This window comes from Necator americanus, chromosome II (assembly GCF_031761385.1).
Source record: "Necator americanus strain Aroian chromosome II, whole genome shotgun sequence".
In the NCBI taxonomy this organism is placed as follows: Eukaryota; Metazoa; Nematoda; class Chromadorea; order Rhabditida; family Ancylostomatidae; genus Necator; species Necator americanus.
Genome location: NC_087372.1, coordinates 1,953,527 through 1,980,067, shown reverse-complemented (window position 1 = coordinate 1,980,067; position 26,541 = coordinate 1,953,527). Strand labels below are relative to the sequence as shown.

General features: G+C 36.9%; 3 protein-coding genes across 4 annotated transcripts; 1 reads left to right on the top strand and 2 right to left on the bottom strand.

The window, feature by feature from the left end:
• Positions 1 to 1,736: 1,736 nt before the first annotated feature.
• RB195_016606 (uncharacterized protein) lies at positions 1,737 to 16,021 on the top strand (the record flags this gene model as incomplete). 2 transcript variants are annotated; one of them, XM_064183211.1, is made up of 23 exons in its annotated part: positions 1,737 to 1,861; positions 1,915 to 2,049; positions 3,418 to 3,547; positions 3,616 to 3,812; positions 4,117 to 4,323; positions 5,819 to 5,894; positions 6,927 to 7,051; positions 7,115 to 7,211; positions 7,554 to 7,784; positions 10,215 to 10,343; positions 10,884 to 10,977; positions 11,079 to 11,227; positions 11,305 to 11,439; positions 12,228 to 12,353; positions 12,479 to 12,666; positions 12,728 to 12,930; positions 12,995 to 13,143; positions 13,999 to 14,161; positions 14,404 to 14,507; positions 15,329 to 15,447; positions 15,543 to 15,640; positions 15,701 to 15,865; positions 15,936 to 16,021. In XM_064183211.1, the coding sequence occupies 23 exons, from the start codon at positions 1,737 to 1,739 to the stop codon at positions 16,019 to 16,021; spliced, it is 3,231 nt and encodes a 1,076-aa protein (XP_064039091.1). The 2 variants fall into 2 exon arrangements, with proteins under 2 accessions (XP_064039091.1, XP_064039092.1); XM_064183210.1 differs by adding an exon at positions 9,464 to 9,553 and having other exon boundaries at positions 15,543 to 15,865.
• Positions 16,022 to 16,744: 723 nt separating this feature from the next.
• Positions 16,745 to 18,252, bottom strand: RB195_016605 (uncharacterized protein; the record flags this gene model as incomplete). Its single annotated transcript, XM_013448016.2, has 3 exons — positions 16,745 to 16,919; positions 16,999 to 17,147; positions 18,226 to 18,252. 3 exons carry the CDS (start codon positions 18,250 to 18,252, stop codon positions 16,745 to 16,747), a joined length of 351 nt encoding a protein of 116 aa, XP_013303470.1.
• A 1,650-nt stretch (positions 18,253 to 19,902) lies between these two features.
• Positions 19,903 to 23,885, bottom strand: RB195_016604 (uncharacterized protein; the record flags this gene model as incomplete). Its single annotated transcript, XM_064183209.1, has 2 exons — positions 19,903 to 20,032; positions 23,746 to 23,885. The coding sequence occupies 2 exons, from the start codon at positions 23,883 to 23,885 to the stop codon at positions 19,903 to 19,905; spliced, it is 270 nt and encodes an 89-aa protein (XP_064039090.1).
• Positions 23,886 to 26,541: the final 2,656 nt, after the last annotated feature.

Sequence of the window (26,541 nt, the reverse complement as noted above, 5' to 3'; positions counted from 1 at the left end):
GTAATAAAACCTAATAATTAGTTAGTTTCTATATATTTACGAAGGTAACTTTCGGATGGAGCCGGGAAAAAGGGAAGGGTAACTGGTAAACTTCTTCTGGGATCCTTCATCCCATCGGTTTCTAAATTTAGTAAAGTAAAGTTCTCTAAAATAAGGTTGGTTTTTTTTCTTTTGGCACATATGACACTACTAAGTAAAAAGATACTTAAGTAATAAAAATTAAATATATGATACGAATGACCATTTTCATTTCCATTTTTTGGTTCTTTAAATAGAAGGAATTGAGAAAAATGATGTCCGACGTTTACAAAGTTGTCATGAGCGACAAAGCGGATCTGAACCAGCGGACCACCCATCCAGTTTTCTTGGGATTTTTTTTTCTTCAGATTTTCTTTCCGTTGCTCCTGTTTTCTTTATTTTCCCAAGTGTTCTACAAGATTTTTCGAATCTTACAGGAACTGGGAACTACTTAGAATTGGGCTAAAATTCGTGGAACGTTGTGCCAGTACGTTCCCGTACTTGGCGTTGAACGCCGCACATCGTTGCCATGGGTAACAACAGCTCGTTGTGACCTGTTCATCGCCCATTCGACAGGTTTTCCATCATATTTTACCACTTTTCATTTTTTTCACTTTTTTCTTCGTAATTTTCAATTATGTCTGTGTCTGTTCATCTTTTTTTTTCCAATGATCACTGGAACAACTGATCCTACGTGGGAAAACACGTGCTGTCTGGAATCCTTGGAATTGACATCAAAAAACAAAAGCACCTAGCTCATGTGAAAACTTATTGCTGATACGAAATTATAGTGTTTCCCAAGCGTTAAATTTCCAGACGAAAGGAAATTTTAGGGTTTTTTCCGGGAATAATTTCCAGCGAGTGAGGAAAATTTACTATTAGAAATGATCACAACGAAAAAAAAAATTGATTTTATGAAAATTACGACATCCCCGTGTCTTAGTAGAGCTTACTTATCGTGTTCTTGTTGTAGTTTTTTTTTCCAGAAATATCATCCATTTCTAAGTGATAACAGCACAAATGTAATATTCTACTAACTCAATATTGACAGCGAGATTAAAATCTTAAGAAAAAATGACGTTTTTAGGATTCCTTTAATTTTTAAGGTAGTCTTGAAATGTCAACTCTTGACACTTTAATTTTGACATTAATCTCTTTTTGGTAAGCAAGTAAAATGTAAATTCCAAGAAAAATAAGTCAGTGAGATTCACGGAGATATTTTCCTCTTCTCGGCAGAACCAATGTTTTCTGTTGTTTTGAACTTGAGTGCTTAGTTTAATGGAGTCTTTTTTTCTTGAATACATAGTGAAATTTTATGGGAGTTAGCCACTGAAAGAGTCACAGGAGATTAAAAAAAGGTGAAACTTGAAGCCACCAGGATCCTGCCAGAAAGGGCAGCTGGGCCAGCAGTGACGCCTGTGCTTTTAAGCTTTTACTTTTAGGGCTTTTAACCCATGAAAGATCGCAGAACCACCTACTTTTAGTGGAAAAAAAAAAATTTATTCCCTTCCTGAAACTAATTATTTTTCGTTACGATGTCTATATTGTGCAACGTAGTGACTCAAATTTTGAAATACAACTGAACTTTTTTTATTTTGAACTACTTGAACTGTACTTATTACTATTATTACTATTATTACTTATTTCGGGAAGGAAATGGGTAGATATATTTTTTATAGTATATTTATAGTTTATAGCTTCTACATAATAGCAATCAAATGGTGATTAGACCTCCGATCGAAACATGGAGTCGAGTCGAATTGGAGGAACAGTTCCACAATGCTTATCAACAACTACAAACTGCACAGAAGACGATCAACGAGCAAAACAAGAAAATAACCGTGTAAGAAGTTGAGCTTCCGTCGGAAAACTCGAATTTCCCGGAAAATTTTTCAGGTTGAACACGAGACTTCGACGATCGGTAATGGAACGAAAAGCGAAAGAAGACGCTTATGTGGAGAAAGAAAAATTCGATGAATTAGAGCGTGAAAATCAACTCCTTGCACTGAAGGCCTGTAATCATGGAATCACGTAGGACAGAATGATCTTTCTAAGATTTCTTTTCTTCCTACTTTTTCAGTTAAAAACTGTGAAACATCAGCTTCTCACCTACACGACGCCATCCGCCAGACCAGCTACAGCATCAGCTATGACTGTGAGTATACTGTTCCTTGTCCTTCAGGATTTCATTCAATTATTTACGGGAATCATTTCAGAAAAAAAAAAGAATTGCTGTATATGATAGAGAAAATGTAGGAACGATAGAAAAAAAAAAGATTATTATCTTGGTGTGCAGTCACTGATTTCCCACAAAAGCGTTGCAACGTGGCCGCATCCTGGAACAGCCGTAAATGAAAGATAAGGAAAAGTTTCCTGAAGTTTATGAGCACTGCACGAGGTCTCTAAACTCTAAAGTATTTCATTTCTTTCTCAGGACCAGAAACGAATGATCCGACACAGAAATTAGCGTAACGTAAATCCTTGAACAACTTAAAAAAAGAAAAAAAGAAGAGGAAAAAAAACTCAATTCTACTGGCATTTTTCGAACGCTCTCTTCTGGCCACTAGATTATCTTTCTTTTTACTCCGGATTCGAGTCATCTTCGAATTGATCGCTGATCATAAAAGCAAATAATTCGAATGCTTCATTTAAGAAATTGGAGGTTTAGAGCATGGTACGAGTTCCTCCGTAATCGATAACAAATTCTTCTTTAGGTGTAATTTTGAGCGCTTTTGGACTTTTGGAGTGGTTCTTGAAAATTTCCAGAGGTTCTCGAGACAATTTTCCATTTTCTTTCCTCTTCGCTTGATTTATTCTCATTGCAATTCGCCAAAAACCGAAACGTTTGCGGTTTGCTGATGTGCATATGCTTTTTCTTATGTTTTTGTAAGCTGCATAAACGAAAACCCTTACGAAAAATCCTGCAGGATTATTTAGCATCTGGAAAAATCTGGAACAGCAAGCTAATTTCTGGGTATCAAACCGGATAATTAAGCTTAATCAAACTCAATCTCCTCTTGGAACTAATGAAATCCGGCATTATTCGGATAGAGAATTATTCAGACAGTAAAAGAACATTCTAGAGAATGTTATCCTGCTTTTAGTACTATTGAGTTGCTAAAAAAAAAGTTAGCTACCTTAAGTTACCACAAATTCCACGTGATGAATACGCTATAATATAAGAGAAATATCAGTCTAAGGCAATAGATAACAAGAACTAAACTACGGTATCTCAGGGCCGATCCACATTCCGACCACAACCATCCAGACGAGCGCTTCCAACCGCTTCTCCTGGGCCGGAGAAGACGGAGAGAACTGAGCCGAACACAGAGAGAACAAGGCACATCTGGCAGCTGCTTAAATGGAATACCAATGAATTTTTCACTACTCCGCTTTCAGGACTCCCACCACACGGATAAGCGAAGCGGCATTGAAGGATAAGGCCAGCTATATTCGTCTTAATCGGCTAGTGAGGGAGAAAAATAGTCAAGTTGCAGAGTTACAGTATGAAATTGAGCGGCTTAATGGGGTGAGGAGTTTTTGAGGAGAAGGATTTAAGGTTTGATTTTTTTTTCGCGTTGAGAGCTTCCTTTCCAGTTACTTCATGACCTTCGTTCTCAACTCGAATCAAAAACGAGTGCTATGCGTGAACTCGAAATAGAGGTGCGTAACGCAAGGGAACATGCGGACGATGCTCAATATCTAGGAAAAATTGAATTGGTCACCAAACAGCTGTCTGTTGTCCAGGCTGAAAACGAGGTTCTGAAGGAAGCGAATGAGCGACTTGTAAAACAGTGAGTTTTTTTTTGTACAAGGTTGTCCCAAAAGTTTCTGTCCTAATTTTCTTATATTTTTTATTTGATTCAACAGCAAAAATATTTTTAAAAAAAGTATAGTCACCAGAATATTCAGTCGTCACCTCGTCCATCCATGTGATAGATCGTTGTTGTCTTGGACTAGCACTCAGATTAATGCGAATAAAAAATTTAATAAAAAGTAAGAAAAAATAAAAAATACTGTGGAAAGAAACTCATCGGACAACCTAGCACTTTTTCTTTGTTTGTCTTCTCCCTAACTACCCGTTGAAGATAAATTAAGGTCACTATCGATGGAATTTGATGAGAGCATGAAGGAACAGATCGAGCTGAGAAAACAACTCACATTACTTGAAGAAAAACTAAAAGAAGCCGAACAACGACGAGCAAAAACGGAGCAGAAATTGAGAAAAGAACGGCGGACACTGAAAAATCTCAAGGAAAGAGGTCTCACTACAAAAGGGGCGATCTTGGTCCAGACGGAACAGCTGTGAGTTTTAATTCATTCACTTTTACTACGTTCTTTTCCTCTAATTATGAAAATTCTTGCACTGGTTATGCCAGAACTCGTGTCATCAACATACCTCTCGTCGAATAAAGAGGAAAATAGTTTTTTACCCGAAATTTTAAATTCCACTCCTTCGTCCTCTCTTTTTTTCCTTTTCTCTTCTCACTTTCTTTCTGAGGTAAGCATCTCAGTACTGCCCAATACATTTTTTTAAACCTATATGTTAAAATTTCCGCACTTCAGACTAGAGAGGAGTTCAAAGAAAGAAAGAAAAGTAGTGGAAGCGAAAGTAGCACGAAATTCGTGCAAGCAAAAAAGGCATATGTAAAAGTTCACTTCTGATCCATTTGTTCTATCAAACTACCTCAAAATGCTTAGTTTTTTCATTAAATCTCAGTACTAGATTAACTAATTTGTTTTTGTGTTATATGTTCTTATTGTATTTAGTGTTATATTTCAATAGCCATAAATCCCACGTTTCAAATGATCTGTAACTCAACAAGATTTTTTTTACAAGGGCATGAGTTTTTTTTTCTGGAAAATCAATACCTCCTCAAAGGTTCAGACAATCAAGGTCCCCATAAAGAACTTCCCGCCTCTTTCCGGTTCGAAGCGGAGAAGGTGAAGAGTGCTATTATGAACTATAAAACTAGCAAAAGTTAGCCACTTTACTAATTAAATTAAGCTACAGTTACAAATTGAATAAGAGACTTCTGGATCTTGAGTGACGAGGTATGAGAAGACGATCTCTTGCTCTATTTTATAATTAACTGCTCTAAAATTCTAGGTGAGATCAATACGTCAGTGTTTTGGAATTGTGGTCGGTTCTAACGACTCCGAAATTTCTCTTTTTTTCGACTTAAAAATAGAATTATACCGTAAAAGGCTATTCTGGTCCTAGCAAGCAAGTAATGGACAGTACAACAGCGCTACGCGAACGAGTTCGAATCCAGCGAAAGAAGGCAAAGGAATTCTATCGAAGGAATTAAGGTGGCGAAACAGTCAAAATCTTGAACCAACAAAAAAGAATAATAACTATACTAAGAAGCTCCTTCTTACCGAAGCAATTGATATCCTGTTCGCAGAGATCGTTTCGAGACCCTCCCCCCAAAAAAAATTTATTATTCAGAGGATTCATGACTAACTTCTTCCGTCTTGAAAGCAACAGTAAAAAAAATTGAGGTAACTAAGAAGCTGAAGGCTCAATAAGGCTGACACCTTAATTTCAAGTGTATTTCCCACTTTAACGTTAGCATTACCGAATAACGAAAATAATTCTTCTTTTTTTGCCTTCGAGCTAATTTCTAGCCTGTTGTTTTGGCTACAGAAAATTATAAACGCGTGCATATTAATAAAAATAGCTCGAAGAACATCATTGCTCTATCAAACTAGGTTAATTTTCGTTCCAAAGCTAGAAGATTTGCCCTAACAAATGCATTCAGAGAACAAAATTGTTTACCGAGTTCCAATGTTACAGGAAAAGCGAGGAATCTATCGATGAGCTTGAATCTGTTCCAGCGAAGAGAAGAGAAACCCGTAAAAGGAAGAAGAAGGTATAAACTCCAACTCGTCTCGTATCTGTTTTATAGTTTTATAAAAAAAACGACAGCATCGCTACGCTTCAAGATGAAGTTGAATGATCTTTGTCATACGAAGATCTCAACTAATTTTTAAACTATCTAGTGAACAATTTGATTTTCCAACTATGAAAGCAGAAAATTTTCTAGTACTTGGAAAAATTCCCTCAGAAAACCTAGAAATTTCAAAATTCTCAATTCCAGCATTAGTCTATGAATTCTTGAATTGAAAATTTAAAAAAATGTAGTAATACATCATAGTTGCCCGGCAACGAAATGAACGATTCTGGCAATGAGTGGGAAGGAGTACAGGCACTTCTTTGTGACGCTATCTACTACTTTATTACTAAACCTACTCATAAGTCAAGGAAAGAAAGGCGGGACCACCATCCCTCTGAGAAGATACGTTAGCGTCCTAAATAGGAGCAAAGTGGTTTTGTTGTAGGAAATTCTGGATCACTTTTTTACTTCACTTTTTTAACTAAAACAAAGCAAGATTTCTACTCGATGCGATAAAAAAAGGGAAAGCGACGAATACAAACCTAATATTTTTGTTTGAAGCAATAAAGGAACCGAGGGAAGAGGAATCGGAACGAAAATCCAATAAAATGGAGCTGGCGTAGTGAACCGCTTCCAGTTCTACATTGTTAGCTATGATTGGAAGTATCCGGTGACGAAGAATCTCCCAATCAACATTGTTTTCCGTGTTAGAAAAGGGAAAATAATGAGGGTTGAGTCTATTTTCGTATGGACTTTCTTGTGGAATATTTGCAAACAATAAGGAAAAAATATACCAGTTTCCAAGTTATCCCAAGAAAACGACTACAGTATTCCGTAGAACTTTTTACAGAGTGGTCTTATAACAGAATTTTAGGCATACATATTTCGTGGTTCTTTTTTTTGAGTATTTAGCAGGTGTGATGAATGGATGACAGCAGTAATGTTTAGCGAAAAATTTGCAAACTTTATTTGTGTAAAATCTGAAAAATCTGAAAAAAAAAGATTCAGGGATTAGACGATGACGATATCCTTGAACGCCTCTATCGGGATGTGGCAGCGATTTTGGAGACCCATGACAACTATGATGACGGCATAATTGACGGAACAATGGGACCAGCTGAGAAGCTGGCAAAGTGAAAATCCATTGAACGCCTTATCTACCAGGATAATTTCTTATTACGTTTATTTTTCTTCAGGTGGAAAAAAATGTACGCATCACTTTACGATGAATTGGAAAAATTACGAAAAATGCTTCTTATTCAGCATGATATTAATCAAAAACAGAACAGTGAGGTATGTGTGGAAGGATTAATAGCTATTTTTCCATGATCTGTTAGTTTTTTTTTTTGATTTTTTCTACAGATTTCTCTGCTACAAGAAGAAATGGAGAGCATAAAAGTGAAATACGAATCAAAACTGAAGGATCTTCGGGACAAAGTTGTCGAAAAACAGAAAAAGATTCTACTTCTGGAAGAGCAAATTCGATCAATAGCGTATGGTACTCAAAAACCTATTCCGATCAAGCCTTCGGCAAGTTTTCTCATTAAAATTTTAAAACTTTGGATTTGAAAACGAAATAGGTCTGTTACTTGCTAATATTACTACTATTTCTCGTCGAAAAAGTGATCTTTCCAGGAAACCGTGGCTGAAATTTCCACGGATCTCTCCATTATGTTCACATCGCTCAGTTTGTCGGACGAGTATGTGGCCGCCGTCGGAGCTTGTCCAGCGCACTTTTTATCGTTGGAATTTTTCGATTTCGAACTACAAACCACTCCGATCCTTACAAAACAAACAACACCGTTGGATTTCACCACCATTTACAATGTGGTGGTGTCCAATCTTTTCGTCCATTACATAGAAACGGTGAGAATCATTACTTGCCGTAGATATGTTTGTGGATTTGTGGGATTTAGACTTTAGCTTCCCATAGTCGGGTCAAAACGACGTAAAACCTGATGTAGTTGCATCGAAGGGGCTGTGTGTCGACGTGGGACCCTTTGGGACCCTTACATCGCCCTGCAGTCCGACTGCAGTAAGTATGAACCACACTTCGATCGCAGCCGCTTACACAACTGCACCAGATTTCAATTCCTCTTGTCCTGAGTGATAATCCTGCAACAGATCTGTGTATTTCAATGCATCCCTCCTCAATGATGATTTAATTTTCCTGAAACTTTCTAGTAGGCGTTCAGGAGTACAGGTACAGCCATGAAATTCAAACGTTTCTGCTTTTGTAACGCATGGGACCCACACCAGTGCACCTCGGCAGTACATTTACTGACATCAGGAACTGCGGCGCGCTATTCACATAAGAAAGAACTCCGTCAAGGGGCAATAAGTTCTGTCAGGGATAACAATAGATTTCAGAGCTTCCTGGTTGTCTGCGCCAATAAAATCCCTTGCGAACATACAATGCCGGAAATACTAGGACGAGAAAAAAAAAACCCCCAGAACGAAAAGTTTGGCCGAGCATGCCTTATCTTTGATGATTGACATACACAACTTGACATTTGGTGAACAAAGAACATTCTCGAAAAATCTGGGCGAATGTGTCTGGGAGTGCAAGTTTTCTTTCATCCAAGACCTCGTGGAATTTCAAAAAAGCACCGTGAATTCAGTCTATTCCATGAATTGCTTCGTAGCTCTTTAAGTACGGTCGGAAAATCGGTCCGCATACCGTATTCTGCGAAGGTAGCAGCAACAACCACTTTGTTCTCCTCTGGTTCACCTTTTTCATGGATGAAGACGTGAAATTTGAAGACGTCTCGTTTTGGAACCAGGGGGTGTACCTCAAATAACTCAGCTGTACTCCCTGCTGCCATTATTTCCTGAGGGGAAATGACTTCGAAAATTCGTTAGGCTTAATAGGGTCATTTGAGTAGTCGTCGACTTCTTTGACTCCCAATTTCTATAGCTCTGGAACAATTGGGAACTGCGTAGTCCGACTAAGATATTGTAGACAAAGGTGATTATTATATCGTGGATTTGCATCGGTTGGGAAAAAAATAAGTGGATGTAAAGTCAGAGAAGTCTTCTAAAAAATTCTTACCGCTATTAGGTGCTGAAAAAAGGACGAGATAAATGTGGCTGACCATTTCAACGATGGGACCATGAAGATAAAAAATCGGCGCTTAAGGAAAATGCAAATTTTCTTCCATTCCGAATTTCGAACTTTTCTTGCACTCTTTCTCAAAAGGGTTAAGTGAAGCAGGCTTAGGATTAGGTAATTCCCAGGACGTTGAGATGTAGAGAAACAAATGAGTTCGTAAAATATCGAACGGAAACATCAAAGAGCATGTCGTGAATAGTATAGCGTCGAAATGACTCGCTAACTCGGACCTATTCCCGAGGGTCCCATTCATAATATGTAGCAAGATCACGGCATACGAACGGCATGTGGATATTCTTCATGTGGGAATGGAGTTCGAAAATATCTCCTCTCCAGAAGCAGAGGAATTTTTGAACTCCGTTCCCTCCCCAAAAAAAAAGAGTTTGTGGTTTGAAAGAGCGCTGTCAAAGCTGACTTTTTCGCTTTTTTCCAGAACGGCATCACTATCGAGCTCTACACCCCACAAGGAACGAATTACTCTTTACTCGCTGCTGGAGTGGTGAACTTAAAGCCGCTGCTACAGGTGAAAAATTCTGGAAATTTCTACTTTGTGGTATAATGTTATCTCAAACAATAATGAGGAACTTCAGAACATTCACTCGTACAGATCCGTTATCTATGAGGGTAATTCGTAAGGCTAAGATTACCCTAATGTTATTTATTTAATTACAATTAATAATTAGACTATGAGGTGCAGAAACTATAGATTTTACAAAAAATAAAAAAAAAAAATAAGAAAAACACGCTTAATTTTCGTCTCGTGCTTGGAATTTTCAACAGAGCTTGACTTGGCTTAGCGGGAATTTTAATTTCCTCCCACTGTCATCCTTAAAGTACATGGAGTAAGTTAATGGAATATATCAAGGATTGAGTTAACTAACTACTGTTATGGTGACTTTATAGATGACTTATAGGTCATTTACTAAAAAAACTACAACATAATACAGTAATGTAAGAATAATATAATAAGATAATATAATAAGCTTCATAAATTTTTAGGACATTAGGGATTTAGGGAATTTTTTAGGACAATTTATTGGTGTAGAGTAAGGTATGTAAATTAAGGATTAAGTAAAACTGATGCATTAAAGAAGTTCAAGAGGACAATTTTTATACATCAGAATCTAAACAACTTCTGTTTTTCTTTGATAGGAAAAATAAGTAAACAATTTCAAGGATTTCAGAAAGGAGCAAAGAGTCGCTTTGTTGGCGAATTGAAGCTGATCTCGCTTGAATCAGGATCTATGATAGCAACGTTGAAGTATGAACTCAACACTACTGAGGAGCTAGCAAAATCAATAATTAGCTACCAGGTGATTTGATGTTTACAGTAAGATTAAAATTTAACTGCTTGAGCTCCCAACGCCTACGCATCTGGATCACAAATCAGGTGGCGCAGATGCGCAGAAAATAGCGCTCGTTCCATGCGCGATGCGGTGGGACCTAGCTCAACCCCGCAGCCGGAGCTATATGGTGGTCCGAAAGCGATAAATGTACTGTAAAACAGCTCCATAAGGTCTAGGTGTGCACTGATCCTCGTGTTGTCATGAAATGCAGGATTGAAAGGGATTGTAGAAGTAATTAGAAGCAGATAATTTCACAGTAGACAACACGAGGATCAATGCACACCCCGACCTAAAAGAGCTTTTTTTACGGTGCATTTATCGCGGTGGGACCCTCACTAGGTGGCAGTATACCTGAGGTGGATAACAAAGATGTGAATAAATGGGTGGATTTTTGAATGGTTGTAGAAATGAAGGAAAGAAGGAACGAATAATCGGCTAAATCGAAAAAAATAGCGAATGAATTGAAGGATTCTTCGAATCGAGGATTTTGAAGTTTCTTTTTTTCAGATGACTGAAGCCGCTCAAAAACTTCTTCCCATAGAAATACCAGCAGATGAACAACCATTTGAAGAACTTACAGTGATGGTGCACCGGTGCACAGGTCTGGAGAACATTAAGAAAGGCAGGTTTTCGGAACGGCTAGCCTTATCAATCAAATAGTACGCGCACTGTCCCCACCGTAACATCACAACGTAATTTTAGGCCCACTGGAAGTATGTGTGATCTATGAGTTCTTCTCTTTTTCTCCGTATTTCACAAATTTTGTGACCTCATCAAAAACCGCAGAGTTGAACTCAAAAAGGGATTGGAGTGTTCCCGTTGATGCATTACAGTCCTACCTAGGAGAAACGGTAGGCGCTAATTCTCTTTCGGTAGAACTACATCAGAAATATTTTTTTCTAGTAAAAAATTACTTTTTTAACTTAAGGAAATAACATTCTTCCTGTTCGAAAATCGCCCGGAGACCGGTGAAGAAAAGGACGGCGTATTGGCAATGTTATCGTTACCGCTGGCTCCGTTAGCAGAAAATAAACCGATTAAAGGATCCTTCATGATGGTGAAGGTAAGAACAAACTGTTGAAAGCAGAGCAAAATAGATTAAAATTGTGTTTCGGACACATTGTCAGCAAATATGGATATATGAAGAGCAAAATTTGTACCATAAAGTAAAGATTTGTACTGTAAATTATTAGAAACGGCAAGGACACTCAAATTTCAAAAAATTCGTGCAAAATCTTAGATTATTGGAAGCAAAAATAACTAAGTTTGTCTATCACATCACTATATCCATGATTTACAAATGAACTGGAAATGGAGATATTTTCTCTTTTTTTCTGGCTTCGCTTCAATATTCGGAAATTTTGAGCATGAAATACTGATTTTTTAGATTACTTCAAGTAGTCCACATTTTCATAATTTGATTTTTTGACACATTTCCGCTAGAACTGTCGCTTCAATTGTCTTAACGTTTAATTTATTTAGTTCTTCTTCATACGTGATTCCTTGGATTGGAGCAGTTATGTGTCCTTAACCTTGCTTTTTTTACTTAATTAATGAGCACTCTCATCCAAAGTAAATAGTCATCGAAAAAAAAAATAAAACAGCTGGTTTTGATATTTGTTTGTTAACGATTATTTATATTGTTACCGTTTTCTCCTTTCTTTTGTTTGTTTCTTTTCAATCCTGCAAACTTCTCATTATCGATCTCTAGCATCTTCTCTTACTCTTTACAATTTATATATATATATATATATTTACAGTACATTTTTATATTTGTATAATTTACATATATGTTTATTTAATTATGATATAAAAAACAGGGCTAAGAAGTGAAAAAATAGTGGGATTTAGTCCGATGGAAACGATAGCGGAGCTTATCTGGATGTGACGATCATGTGGAAGCACGGATTGACTCATATTCCATCTAAACCCACCACCACACATCTACCATCGGAGCCAAAAGATGAACCAAAACAGGTGTGCATATTTGAATTTAGTAGAAAAACACAAACTTTTGACTGCTAGAATAATTTTCAAATCACTCGTGTTTTTCCTTTCTTGCTTTCAATCCCCTAAATTCCCCTGATTTACTTCCTCCTTAGATCAAAGAATCCAAGAAAGAAAATCCACCGGATCTTGTGCGACCGTCCGTCCTTCCGCAGGAATCGGTCGATATAATTCGGAAGGACAGCTCTTCTCCCGATGATAATTATTCACCAATTTTTGTAGTGAGTCCTAAGATCCCTTCGATCACTGAAGTGATCCGCAGGGCTGATCCGAGTTCGGGAGGGTAAGTGTAAAGATTCCTCACAGATATTTGTCATGTTCTATTGTTGAAATTTCAATTTTAGATTAGAAACGATATCCTTGAAAGGTCCGTCAAGGGTTCCAGATGCTACCGCTACCAAGGATGCAGTTGTAGAAGAAAAAGAAGAAGATAAGTCATCCTCGTCGTCGTCGGCGTCAAGCGTGGCGTCTCAAACAGCGCCGCTTCCCAACGCACCTCCACTCAGTGCGACCGGGACACAGGAAAGCACGGAATCGCAATCGGAACGTGAGGAATTTTTTCTGGAGAGGAGAGATTTTCTTTTTTAGGATCTTTAACGTTCTCTCTGCAGCCACCATAAATGTAGTGCAAGTTGATGCAGGAAGTCGTGACTCTGACCTGCTTCCTGTAGAGACTCCGTCAAAAATGGAAAAAGACAAGAACGAGATACGGAGTCTACTAGGAGTTTTGCCTCCAATCGCTAAACCAAGGCTTTCAAAGGTGTGGAACTGGGATTTTTTTCCGTATTTTTCATAAAAGCATTTATGTCTTAGATATTCTTAAAAAAAAATATTTGATTTTTACACACGAATTGAAGTTATTAAAATGGTAGTGATGCAGGAAAATTGTCCTAATAGATGAAGAACTCCTAACTGAGTATCTCTCACATTTCTCACCTTGAGAAAAATTTTAAAAAAATCACACCTTGAAAAGCGTGAATCAACACTATCGAACTCGGATGAATTTGAATGAAAAGTTGCTTATAATTTTTATTGTTTTCACTCTCATATTTTACAAAAATGCATTTTCTCTTGAAAACTCAGGAAAAGGGAAAAAAAAAAGAAAAAGGTAAGAAAAAGGTAAAAAAGGTAAAAAAGGTTAGTTGCAGCTATTTTTCTCTTGATTTCTTCCTGAGAGATTATCCTAATGAAAATTTTTTGATTCTCGTCGTTTACTCCACGCCAGTATGTATTTCTGTTGTTTTTGCTGATGAAATAGGGATGGGCACACGAAAATAAAATTATAAAAACAGAAATTGAAATATTTCATGCGAATATAATGCACATAAATAACGGATATATTTTTAATCAGAAAATGGTTACTTAGATGTTTGAAAGCTATGTAATTTCAAAAAGAACACAATTTCAAAATATTTTAACTATGACCATTGTACCTTGACCGTTATTTTGTTAAGATATCTGAACTACAAAATAACAAAGGATGATTCTGTTTTGAGTAATTATTTGAGGGATTCAAATGCTTGGATTGATTGTTTAGAACACTTTTTCTAATTCTATAAATAATAAATAATAAAATAACACACATTTCAATGAAATCGATACCGCATTATTTTAGCCTCCAACGGATTTTTCGAATTTCTCCCATATAAGCAGGCCAGATGCTAAGCAAGACAGTAGAGAATCGTCGAGAAGTAAGACGAGCTCGGAAAATGATGATCAATTCAAGGATCGCGAACGGACGGTCTTCTTCACGGATCCGCTTCATAAGTCTATTCCTCGTGAGTTTGAGTTTCAAAATGAATAATAAATAAGATAGATAAACGTTTTCACAAATTTTCAACGATTTCACGGGGTGAGTAGATGAAAAGAAAAGGAAACATATAGACGGAAAGATAAGGTCGCACTTTTAGCGCATTCTATCGACCGATGGTCAAAAATTCCCGATTTGGGCAATGCAATCCTCGTCATACGACTACTTATTTGTTCTTTATAGCTAAATACCATTCCTTTTCTATTTCAGCCAGCGAAACGTCTTCCGTGTCCTCTCCACCTCCTAAGCCTCCCGTACGACTTCCTGCTTTAGGTGGTAGAAGTGTGATAAGGGTGAAAAACGTGGAACAAGAGGTATGCACGAGGTTTTTCCTTCTGAAATTCCGTTCCAGTCTACGATTGAAAATATTATATAATATTTTGGGGTCAAAATCACAGAATTTTCTCCTTTTCTTTCTTCAACGATCACCAAACGACCAAATTCCTTCCAATGCAATTCCCAGCCTACGTGAAAACGGAGAAACTGAAAACGCGGGCCAACGCCAGACGCCCGCTAAAAACTTCTGGATGAAACACGAAAAAATGTGCGGAAAAAATATAAAGGAGAAAGCTCTATAACAATATGAAAATAAGGGAAATTATGAGGAAAGTATGCATTTAATAATAAGGAGAAGGAAAAGAAAATATTCCTGAAAAAAAACAGGAAGGAGAAAGTAGTCCTGAAAAGAACCAATGTGTTATAGCGGATTGATGTTACTGTAGAACACCGGAATGCTTGTATGTAGCTACAGTATTGTGTTGCGCTTCCCCCAGGCAGGATAAACCCGCTGGCTCTGGCTCAGCCCTGAATCCTTATTGTTTTTGAAAAATCGAGTGACAAAAAAAAATTGACAATTTTTCTCCGGCTTTAAATTTGTGAGTGTGAATGGTGCGTTTTTCTGCCACGAGGCTTCAGTATTTGTTGAGCACCGTCGACAAAAATTAATAAATTAATTATATAAATTTAAATATATGACTTATATAGGTAATAATAACAGCTGAAGTCATATAATTTGACCAGATTAGTTCATATGGAGCTCACCTGTTAATTTTCTTTTTCAAATTCATGTTCCCCAAATTAATTGTTTACGTTTATCCTAAGTCACAACAATTAGCCTAAATAAGAACAAATTAAGGACGATTCGGATGTGGATGAAAGTCGGACTGTGTCGATTTTCATCGACAGAATCTACATTCCTGAATTCTCTCGTCTACTGGATCCAGCCTTTGATAAAGTTAAAGTATATGTGGATTGGTGAGTTCTTATTATAATCGAAAAAAAAACCATCTCATTGGTTTTATAAGAGAAGAAAAGGTCTTGAAATTTCTTCAATTACTTTTCTTTTGCAGGTTCTTCTTGGATTATCCATTAGAAGAATCCAGAACACCAGAGGCAATTGAACTTCCTCGCATACCTGATTCTCCTGGGATATTTTCCTACAAAAAAAGTTTGAAAGATGTCATAGATATTACTATAGATTGTTTGTTAAATGATTTTTTTTTCAAAGATTTTCAACTATCCAAACGACGTGTGGCCCTGTTGGAACAATGGCTTGAGTTGGGTAACCGTCTCGATTTCACTCTGATCACCGAAGGAGAAGACAGTGAGGAGTTGGCTGTGGCACAGTTGGAACTTAGTCGAACTGCCACGGATGAAACGACCACCATCCAGTGTTTGTTTATTTTTTGCACAAATTAACTAATCATCTAAAACGTTCTTAAAAACTAAAGATATCGCTTCAGTTCTGGACATCAACGGCGAACACTACGCGGACCTAGATCTCATCATCTCCTATTCACCGCAGATTTTCGACTGTTTAAAGAGCTGACCAATCTAAATAGTATAGCGACTCTATTGCTCAACATATGTATTAGAACAATAATGTTAAAATGAAGTGTTATGTGATATGAATATGAAATAAACACATATGTGATTTTAATGTGACAACGAAACGTCCCACAAAACTACCACACTAAAAGTTGGATAGCTTGGATCAGGACTAGCGTTTCCTGTTGACGACTACAATACTTCTACTAAAAGAATAGAATCATTTGGATCCAGGCACACGTAGCAAGGCCAGGAAGAGAAAAGAAAAGATTTTTTCAAAGCAAATTTGTATTCTGCATTTGGGAGACGGATCTCGAAGCAGAATCTTTCACCTTCTTTAAAGGGAAAATGGTCTCGTTCATCTACAACATGAGAAATGCTTCAACTAATACTGTTAAAAAATTCTGATTAAACTAAAATTCTTATTAAAGAGCGTGGTAATTCTAATTTGACACGAACACAACATCGCATTCTTTTCTTAGCGCACTAATAGTATGTTTGAATGGATTTTAGTTTAAGTTTAGGAGGCACTCAAACAATTCGTAAATATATCTCTATGCAATTTTCTGCCTTTACGAAACGAATCCACAAATTCCCTCTCTACTCCTCATGTTTTCAACAAGTAGGAAGTTCTAGCACCATCTAGAACTTCTAATCAACCACGATAATACGAAATGTAGTCTCATAAAATAAACAATTCATTTCAAATCAACAATTAACAACTTCACGCCGTCTCGGAAGGCATGCTGCGGATAATGTCTGAGTCTCCAGCGTCAGTAACAGAGAGCGTGCATACGTGGTACAGTTTACCGCATGCGGTTCCCAGCTCAATGTTGTTTCCATTGTAGTGATGGACACCGGTTTTAGCCAACATGGCGTAGTACTCGATCTCAGACTTCCTGGAAACACAAGGAATTCGATTCACGTAAAGAAAAGGTGGAAATGATAGAGAAAGAGCCGTAATAAACAGAGATATACCTGAGAGGAGGAGTGTTGTTAGCAATGATGACCAACTTGGCCTTTCCGTTACGGAGAGCCTTCAATGTCTGCTTGTAGCCCAAGACGTACTTTCCAGTTTTCATAACCATGGATAATCGAGTGTTAATGTTCTCAGCATTTTTCTTCACCTAAAATACGCTTATAAAAAAAGATAGTGCAGGAATCCCACAGTTTAATTTAAAAAGCTTCTGTTTAGTACATTTCAGCATTGTTCATACGTTTTAGGATGGAGATCCCTTCGGAGCGAATTTCTCTCAAATAAAGGAGAAACACAGGAATAAAACAACTAAAATATTGACCTACTGATTTTAAAAATCGCTCAGATTACCCCGCTCTACTTCAGTTCACCTCACAATTGACTTACTTTACTGCCCTCGAAAACCCTTCTCATTTTATCAAGGCACTGTGAATAATCTGACCCGAGAAACCTCCAAAATGTCCACTGAACAGTTCTAGGTATTCATCATACTGTGCAAATGCACCAACATTTTAAATATCCCTTACACTCCCCATGTATTCAAGTAAATAAATTTTCGACCATATTGTACACACAGGATGAATGACATATACGCATTTCTCGAGAATGTGGTATGCAAGTCAAGTCAAGGTCCTAGTTATTTAGGAATTGTTTTAATGAAACATCTGATCGCATTTGCTATCAATTAAATAAACGTAGGTCTTCAAAACGATACACTTCTATTCAAAAAGGCATGTTCTGTACTGCAGACAAACGCTGTGCTGTTGAGACCACTTTCTCTAGGGGAGGAAACAATCTTTGGAAAAAAGTTTACCTATTAAATACGCTACCTTTAGCGGTACATAACGAAACTGCATGAAACTTGTCATTACTGTTCTATTATGGTCTCAAATTCCACCCAGCTTGAAGGAGTTTCTCTTCTCATTATGTTTCAAAAATTATACAGTAGAAAAAAAAACACTCATTCGGTCTCAAATCTAGTAAGGTAACAAATCCAGATACCCCAACGAATCCTAATGCGAACTGAATGCAATTTCACTATGTTCAACCAAAGTGAAACGGTTTGCATAACACTTGAAACGATCAAGCAATACATACCGGATTTGCATCCGGATGCACTTTGCTAGCAATGGAAAGTTATCCTTCTCAGTAAGATAATTCAGACTCCGGTATCCGTAAAAAGGACCTTCTCAGTCCGAATTACAAACTCCAGTGTAACTTTCACGAACCTGAGGCTTCTTAGCAGCGGGAGCCATCGTAGTGACTGGTGTACCTGGAAAAGTAGCTATATGATTGCAAAGAGGAAAACTACAAGGACTACATGCAAGGAAAAACACGGCCAGAAAGGTTTGTAAATGGAAACTTGCTACGAGGAACTCTAGTGTCAGAACTGCTCAAGGACAGTCAAAGCAAACCCGATTTCACCGCAGGACCTCCCAGAAAAACTTCAAACTATGTAAACCCCCATCAATGCTAGAATATTTAGAAAAGAAATAACCACACAGAAAAGAAACAACAGAATGTAGGAGCCACAACTAAACCCGAAACTCCACAACATTTTAGGATTTCGAAGTTGACGACGTGTGACTACGGTGACATTCTGTGCAGGAACGATAGCCAGACGGCAACTCGTACGGACACGTGGATTGACGGTGGAGCGCGAAATCATGCCGGATTCAGCTGGCTCGACTTTTCACCCTAGAGTGGTTGTCGGTGGTTTATTACTTTTGAGGACAAAATGAAGGTTTTTTGCGGCATATAGTTGCCAGGATAAGTTCTTCATTCTCATCCTGAAGCTCTTGACGCTGTTTTTAGAACAGGGACTACCTAATGTTGTAGCCCAGCCGAAAGAAAGGGGTTTTTCGATGATATGCGTTAGCGAACCCCGTCAGAGACTGTGAATTACTCGAATATTCGATTTTTTTTGAGTACATAACACCTCTTTTCTTGAAATTAATGAAATCTCTGAGGTTCAGTGCGTTCAGGTTAAGTAGAAATTCAAGTAGTGTTTAAAATACTACTGGTTAGTGGTAATAATAGATCATTTTAACAAATATTAACTAATAATTATTAAATTATTAACTTATTGAATGTTAATATTAAATAAATTATTAACTTATGTAACTTAAAAAACAACCGCTTTTTGTTCCATTCCCTTCCTTATTATTCCTCTTAAAGGACTCAGAGGTAAAAGTTCAAGTATTGAATGCTTAAATTTTTGCTGATCTATAGTTACTTCTCTAACATAAGAAATATCTAAAAGACTTGAAAATCCAAAGAAAAGCCCTTATTCAGCTAACTTTTTTTTGGAGATCCTGGTCCTTTAAATCTTTCTTGAAAGAGCTAAGCAGAAATTTATGCATCTAATTCTTGGACTTTTACGTCCGAGTCCTTTTTACTCACTTTATTATCGATGAATACAGACCACCAACAATTACGGTAAAATTTTCTTCTGCAGACTTCCTCACTCCATTTCTCTGATTCGCTGCTTTCCTACGTAGACTGGTAATATTAGCGGCTGCGTGGCGGATTAAGGAGTGTATCCATGAATAACTGAGCCTCAGGGCATCTAGCGCTAGCTTGTCCACTTTAATTTGCACACAAGATAAGTTCCGATCGAATCGGCCGAATGGATAAGAGGGAGGCGCACGAGATGCAGTGAACAGTAAAGTGAATATAAGATAATGAGCAAAGCTGACATAATATTATAGCATAAAAATATAATAAATATAATAAACAAGCAAATATATAACGTAATATTATTATACAAAATAAATACTGCAAGTAATTAAAATATTACACTATATATAATGGCAATAAACACCGGTATGAACCTGAATAAATACAATGATTATGTAAAACAAAACAAGTAATAATAGTAAATAGTAAATAATAAATAGTAATAACTATAGTAATAATAATAATAATAATAATAATAATAATAATAATAATAATAATAATAATAATAAGCAACAGGCAGCAAAATTTGGCGTATTGGAGTAATACTGCAGTTCTACTGCAGAGATTGGAGTAATACTGCAGAGAAGCACTACTTAAAAAATATGTGTGCAAATTTTAATATTTATTTAATATCTAATATTTCATATTTAAGTGCAAAGTGCTGTTACAATATCTGACACAATATTGTTTCCTTCATTTTTTTTTCCGTTGCCTATTTGAATTTTTGTGAGAAGTAAACAAATAAACAAGCAGAAACACGTTAAACTACTTCATTTTAAGTGATTAGATTTTAGTTTATTTTAGTTTATTTTAGGTGGTTATTTAAGAAGACGTCATAATAGGTTCTTTCAGTTTTCTGTAGTAGAAAAACGATAAGTCTGATCTGTAATTTGCCACGAAAAGGACTAAGACCCGTGCCACTAGCGATAAATGGATGCCGATTTTTTTTTTCAACATTTTTCTCCACTTTTTCTTGTTCTGACTCAAACAAGGTTAATTATATTTTTGGTGCCTTACTGGTGTGTGTGTGTGTGAATAGAATAATAAATTTAATAAGGATAAATTTAATTTAAATTTAATTTAATAAGGAAAAATGGGGTTCCTTGAAAGTTAATCGTTGTAAATTTCATTGTTTTCCCCAAATTTCTGTGAAAACATTCACTTTGAGAGAATTTCGAAAATGTTAGGATTTATAATGGATACTGGTGTTCCGTGGAAATCGACTACGGAACGATTCACTGGGCTGTAAACGGGCTGAGCACACTGCTGTTATAGAAAGAGTAAGTCGATATCGCCGAATTGCTTAGAGTTCCATCGTTGTTTTGACATTACATAGTAGGAAACAGTATCCTGATGGGAAATGCACATCAAGAACACGCAAAAGATCGTGTTCAGAGGGTACCAGGAAAAAAAAAAACTAACGAAAAAATTGCTTATTTAATTGAGTAAATTTTATCTTATAGACTTGTTCTTCTATACACATATGCGCTTTTTTTCAGAAGAAGACCTGCAAAAAATAGCCGCGCCATTTTTTCTTTCAGCCACTATTTTTGAATCCTGCAACAGAAATGGGCAATATCCACAGTCGTATTCACCAGCACGGAGGATTCAGATGGATCCTCAGTGCTAAGAAATTCAATTATTTTCGAGCACCCGGGGGCGAGACAATAAATTCGTTATAGGACCCAGTAAGGGTTCTTTTTTCTCGGCGGGATCTTCTCAATAAATTTGGAATCTCTTGAGCCGTTATTTCTATATTTTTTTAGACGACATTTTGTCATTTCTCAACACCACATTGCCCGTCAAAAGAGCAGAACCTAAAATACGTTTTTTTTTTTCTTTGGCCTTATATCGTGTTTTTAGCAAAACATTGGAAAATTGCTGGAAAAGGTCAAAAATTGTCTGCATTCGCCTTCAAATCATAAGTACGTTTTCTATTTCTGAGACGATCAATACGTATTTTTCTGTTCTTTACTTTTTCTCAGAGCTTTCTCCTTAATGAATTCTTATCCTCATCCCTTTCGCTATTAATTTTCGCTTTTAATATGCTTTAATTGTCGTGCGTTAATTTAATGCAAGTTAGAATTATGGAATCTATGATTTGTGGACTCGTTTGGCAAATTTGCTCGCCAATTTTCGATGATTAGTGTCGCTCGGTGGCTATTCAGGCCGTTTACGCTTGACATGCTATGATTCAAACGAGGACGAGGTCATTTCTTCGTTACCCGACGTAAAGAAATGTACACCTACCCTCAAAAGATCCTTAACATTAAATGCAGAGCCTCAATTGCTCGCCAGAATCCCACAAAAATCTGAGGAATTCAATAACGTAGCCGCTATTCGCTGCTCGTTCTTTGTGTACATTCCTAGGATTTGGGGCGAATTCCACTACGTTCCCCAGGGCTATTTCCCCCCAGCTACTGATTTCGATAATAGCCAGACTTTGATATAGATGGTAGTAGGGAGGTGGCGCCATCGATCCCCCCATCGCCTCAGTCTCTCCTCTCTCCCGGTCCGAGGGCACTCGAGCCTCTTCACGTCCCGTCCACCTCGACGTCACAATTCGTGATGGTCATTTTGTGCTCTTCACAGGACATTTTTGATGTAAATAATCGTGTGCGTTGGTTCGCATCTTCTTTATCCCATCTTTCCTTCATTTCCCATGTAAATTCCGTGAGAAATTCCATGTTGCTCGCGGAAAATTTTGAATAATCCTACTTTTAGATGTAAGTAGCATATTTTATGCTAGAACTTAGAGGTTATGAAGTGAAGCTATGAATAGGAATCGATCCATACCTTAAGAAAACCTTCAAGCAATAACTTTGCTAGACAGTGCTTAGCTCTATTCACATCTCGTCACAGATTCCTATCAAAATAATCAAAATAAGAGAAAAACCTTCAAAATCACTCCAGAAAAATGAAACAGAACAAATTTTAAATGCAAGTAGAACTGAAAAATTCTCAGATTGTTTCAAATTAGGTTTAGCTATAGCTTTTGTGGATTAAAGTGACATTTTCTTTCAAAAAGGGCACTTCATCGATAGCGTACACAAACATAAACCGAGAGAACGCTTGCATCATTTTATTGTGGATTTATGTTCTCAAAGTTTGTTTTCTACTTTTTTGTGTGGGCTGTTTATTTTTCAACTCTCGTTGCAGGGCGGTAGTGGGATTTTCATTTTATAATCATTTCCAGTAAGGTAGGTTCGTTATGACTTACCTGAGATTAGTTCTCCAGAGTGTCACTTTTTTCTAGAAGATTCTTTTGGGAATTTCCTGGAGTTTGCGCTTTTTCCGGTCGTCCTATTTTAGATTTCTAAATGTATGGCTCTCTTTATGGAACAATCTCTCAGACGGCATAGCGTTTTCCTTATTTTTTTCGGTACGGTGTGAAAAGTTCCTCAACTTGATGGAAATGGTTGCTCCGTCTTCCTTTTCATCCGAAAATGGCTCTCAAGTGTTCTACATTTTATTTTATTTTATTTTCTCGTATTTTGAAAGTTTCACCATTTTAAAGGACTAGTGTGTAGTGTTTGCTGTCCTTCCTGCAATCGTTCGGGTTCCAGTGTCCAAGAGATAATTTCCGTTCAGGAGAAAGTGCAGTTTTTCTGCGTTCAGTCACTCGAAAGCCCGTTATTCCAGCCTACTAGGCATAGGATAATTGCACAACATCCACCCATCTATTTCAGTTCACTTCACATCTTCGATTTCATAGCATAGCGGTTATTTGCAAGTGGATTTTCGCTGTTCTTTCGTGTTTTCTGCAGAAATCTATCCAAGCAGTCTGTCTCCATGGAATTTCAAGGTCAGAATCCAATGCGGAACTGCTGAAGAATGATCAGGCCACTTCCGATCACTTACACCAGCTGAGCTCTCAACGCTGACGTTATTTGTTGTTCGGTCTTTCGGAAATTGTTGTTGGTTTACTGTGTAAAGTGTTTTTGACGCTTAGCGTTTAGCGCTTGTACAAACAAATGCTCAATTCTTCCGAAACGACACGTCTCGGTCGGTGATCGATTCGTCCTCTGCGAGTCAATTGAGTCGAGCTCCTTTTTGCTAAATTCTCCTTCTATGCCCATTCACGCAGTGTTCGATAGTTTTTACTGCAACCACTTCGTGCCTAGGAAACATCTCGAAGGTGTAAATGTAAGGGAATCCGGATACTTTGTGCAAAATTTGATTCAGGAACGGAGTACAAAGATAAATAATAATAATAAGAATAAGAATATCAACAATAAGAAAAAGAATAGAAAATAATAATAATAAAATAATAGTAGTGAAATAGTAACGGTAATAATAATAGTGTTAATAATAATAACAGTAATAATAATAATAATAATAATAATAATAATAATAATAATAATAATAATAATAATAATAATAATAATAATAATAATAACGGTAATAATAATGTGAAACGTAAGTTCATATCCAAGCAAACATTAGTTTGTTAAGAATCCATGCCCGAAATTCTTAAATAATTTTTTCACGGATTTAAGAGGCGAATTTCTTTTCGACTTGGCTAAGTAATAAGGAGCTGCGTGAAATTTTTTGCCCTATTTTCCCTAACGCGAGCTGTTTTTCGTGAACTCTTCCATTATTCAATCTGCTCAGATTCTCCGCATTCCGAAATTTATCTTAAAAAAATGGAAAATACGGTAATTTTGTGACCGAGAATGAGGAAAAAATCGGATGAATGGAAGATTTTAGATGGATATGTTCTGCTTCTAGTTAATTACTTTCCATTAAACGAATTGGTTCCTTCAGTTTTTGATTCATTCTTTTCCTGAATATCTCTTACAGTATTCTAATCGTGTACTTCTCGTTTCGTACTTTTTCTGGCTTTTTGGGAAAGGGGAATTGCCCCACCCAACATCTTGATGGGATAGCAGCGGCAGCTCCACGAACATGTCAATCGAAGCGTACTCGACCGTAAATTATGGGAGCATAACAACATCAGAAGCATCTAAGCCTATCCTGACATGTCAAAGCCGCTAACGACAACATCATAATTATTTCCCCATAAATTCTCGAAATCTATAGACGAAAATTTCTGGCGGATTTGTAAAAAGTGAGGAAAAAAGTGGGAAAAAACGGAGAAAATTTCCAAAAAAAAATGAACAGAGGTGACTCACCTGGATATTATTGTGGATGTGGTGTAGTTTTTTAAGGGCCACTTTATATCCCCTTTATACTTACCAATTTATTTATATCTTACCCTCTTTCTGCTATTTTCTTTCCTCCATAAATGCGCCGAAACTTCCTTCAAAATTCCATCCCTACATTCTTCAAAAATAATTCCTTGCGCTCATAAGTTTTTCTTTTCTGAAAAAAAAATGTTTTGTTCTTGTTTTCAGTGAAAAAGACAATGCCATCCTTATGCTCTCCCTGGTAAAATACTTCCATTTTCATATTTTTCAAATTCCTTTTTCATTTACTACACAAAAGTTTCTGGATCACTCTTGTGAATCAACAAAATTACGGTCTTTGTTCATTTGCACATTTATTTATCGTCCTTTTCTCCTGAATATTTTAATCGTCACTTTAAAATTTTTATCTGTTCACACTTTCTGTGACATCAGAAATTTATTGGCCACGTTATTTTACCGCTGGTTAGTCTATTGAGAAGTTTTTTTTTCCTTCGCTCATTCGTTTTCCAGAAGCCAATCTTTATGGAAATAGGCTAGTTTTTGTGTATTCTCGTTTATTCCATAGCGAAATCGCCCACTCAAACCTTAAACGGTGAAAATTGCTTCCGTCAAATCCTTGCCATGCCGTTCGTTTCCTCTCCGTCAAATCCCTTTCATCGCCCTAACTCATGTGCATTTCAAATGAACAACATTACGTTCTAATGTCACAGCTCCTATTTCTAGGATGTCCTTTGCTTTTTCGTTGACGTCAACGTATCTGCGCCTCTTTTTTCCGGTTCCTGGAATTTAGGATCCCTCTCTTCTTCAGTTGCAGAACGATTCAGCTAGTTTATTTTAGCATATAGGGCGAAGAAAGAAGCCGTGCGGCCTCGATCAAATTGTGACGGGTTGTTGAGACGGAAATTATTGATCTTGTCGATCCTGCGCGGAACGTGCTAGAAAGTGGTGCTATAGTGGTCGAAATCCTGTTAATTTTTCGCCTCTTCTCTTGTGTGAATCAATGAAAACGTGCGGGGAACGGAATGGTGGGAAAAATCCTCGATAATTTATCTCCATTAGTTTCTTCATGGCGATTTAATCGAACTAATTCGAAGAAATTTTCCTCTTTGAAGTGGACGAACTTCTTCTTTCTTCTAACTTTAAAGCGATTGCACGGGATTATTTTGCTGTGGATTATATTTCTACATACGTCAGCCACGCATCTTTCGCCTCTACCACCTGAAGAGGAATTACAGTAAAAATAAATGGTTGTTGTGCTAGGTTTCCCCCGTCGTAAGCGTGAAAAATGATGCTCGATAAAATCAAACGAGATTTTTACGAAGATGAAATAACATGAGGTGAATGTATAATGTAAATACCGTATCCGTAAGGTCGGAATAACTAGGATATCAGCAGTTTAAAAAAATACGCGAGAAAAAAAACGAAAACGAGAAGGAGCTATGTCCAGAAATCCCACAATTTACATATCCTTACGCTCCAAAAACGGGAATTTTGACCTCATAATATAAGCACACGGATGTCGATCAATTCTCGTAGGTTAAGCAAAAATTCATATCTCTTTTTTTTTCTGTTAACAAAGAAATATATTGTTTGACAAAATTTCCATTGTTCCTCTTCTCATCGCTCATTACAACTTCTTCCCATTTTTCAAGTTTTCCCACGGTCTATGTTAATTTTTTAAATGATTTTTCATCTTTTTTGTTCCTTTCCAAGTTTTTCCTGCTCCATCTATGGGTTTCATGTGTTCAAAACACTACTTAAAAGATTCGAAAACCATAAATCAATAAAATTCAAAAAAACCAGAATATTAAACTCTTACAGAACGAGAAACGCTCTCCCACGCTTCAGAAAACACTTTTTATTTGCATATGCGTTTTCTATCTTGCAAAAAATTGTTCATGACTTAATCTTTATTCTGCTATTTAGTTATTACTT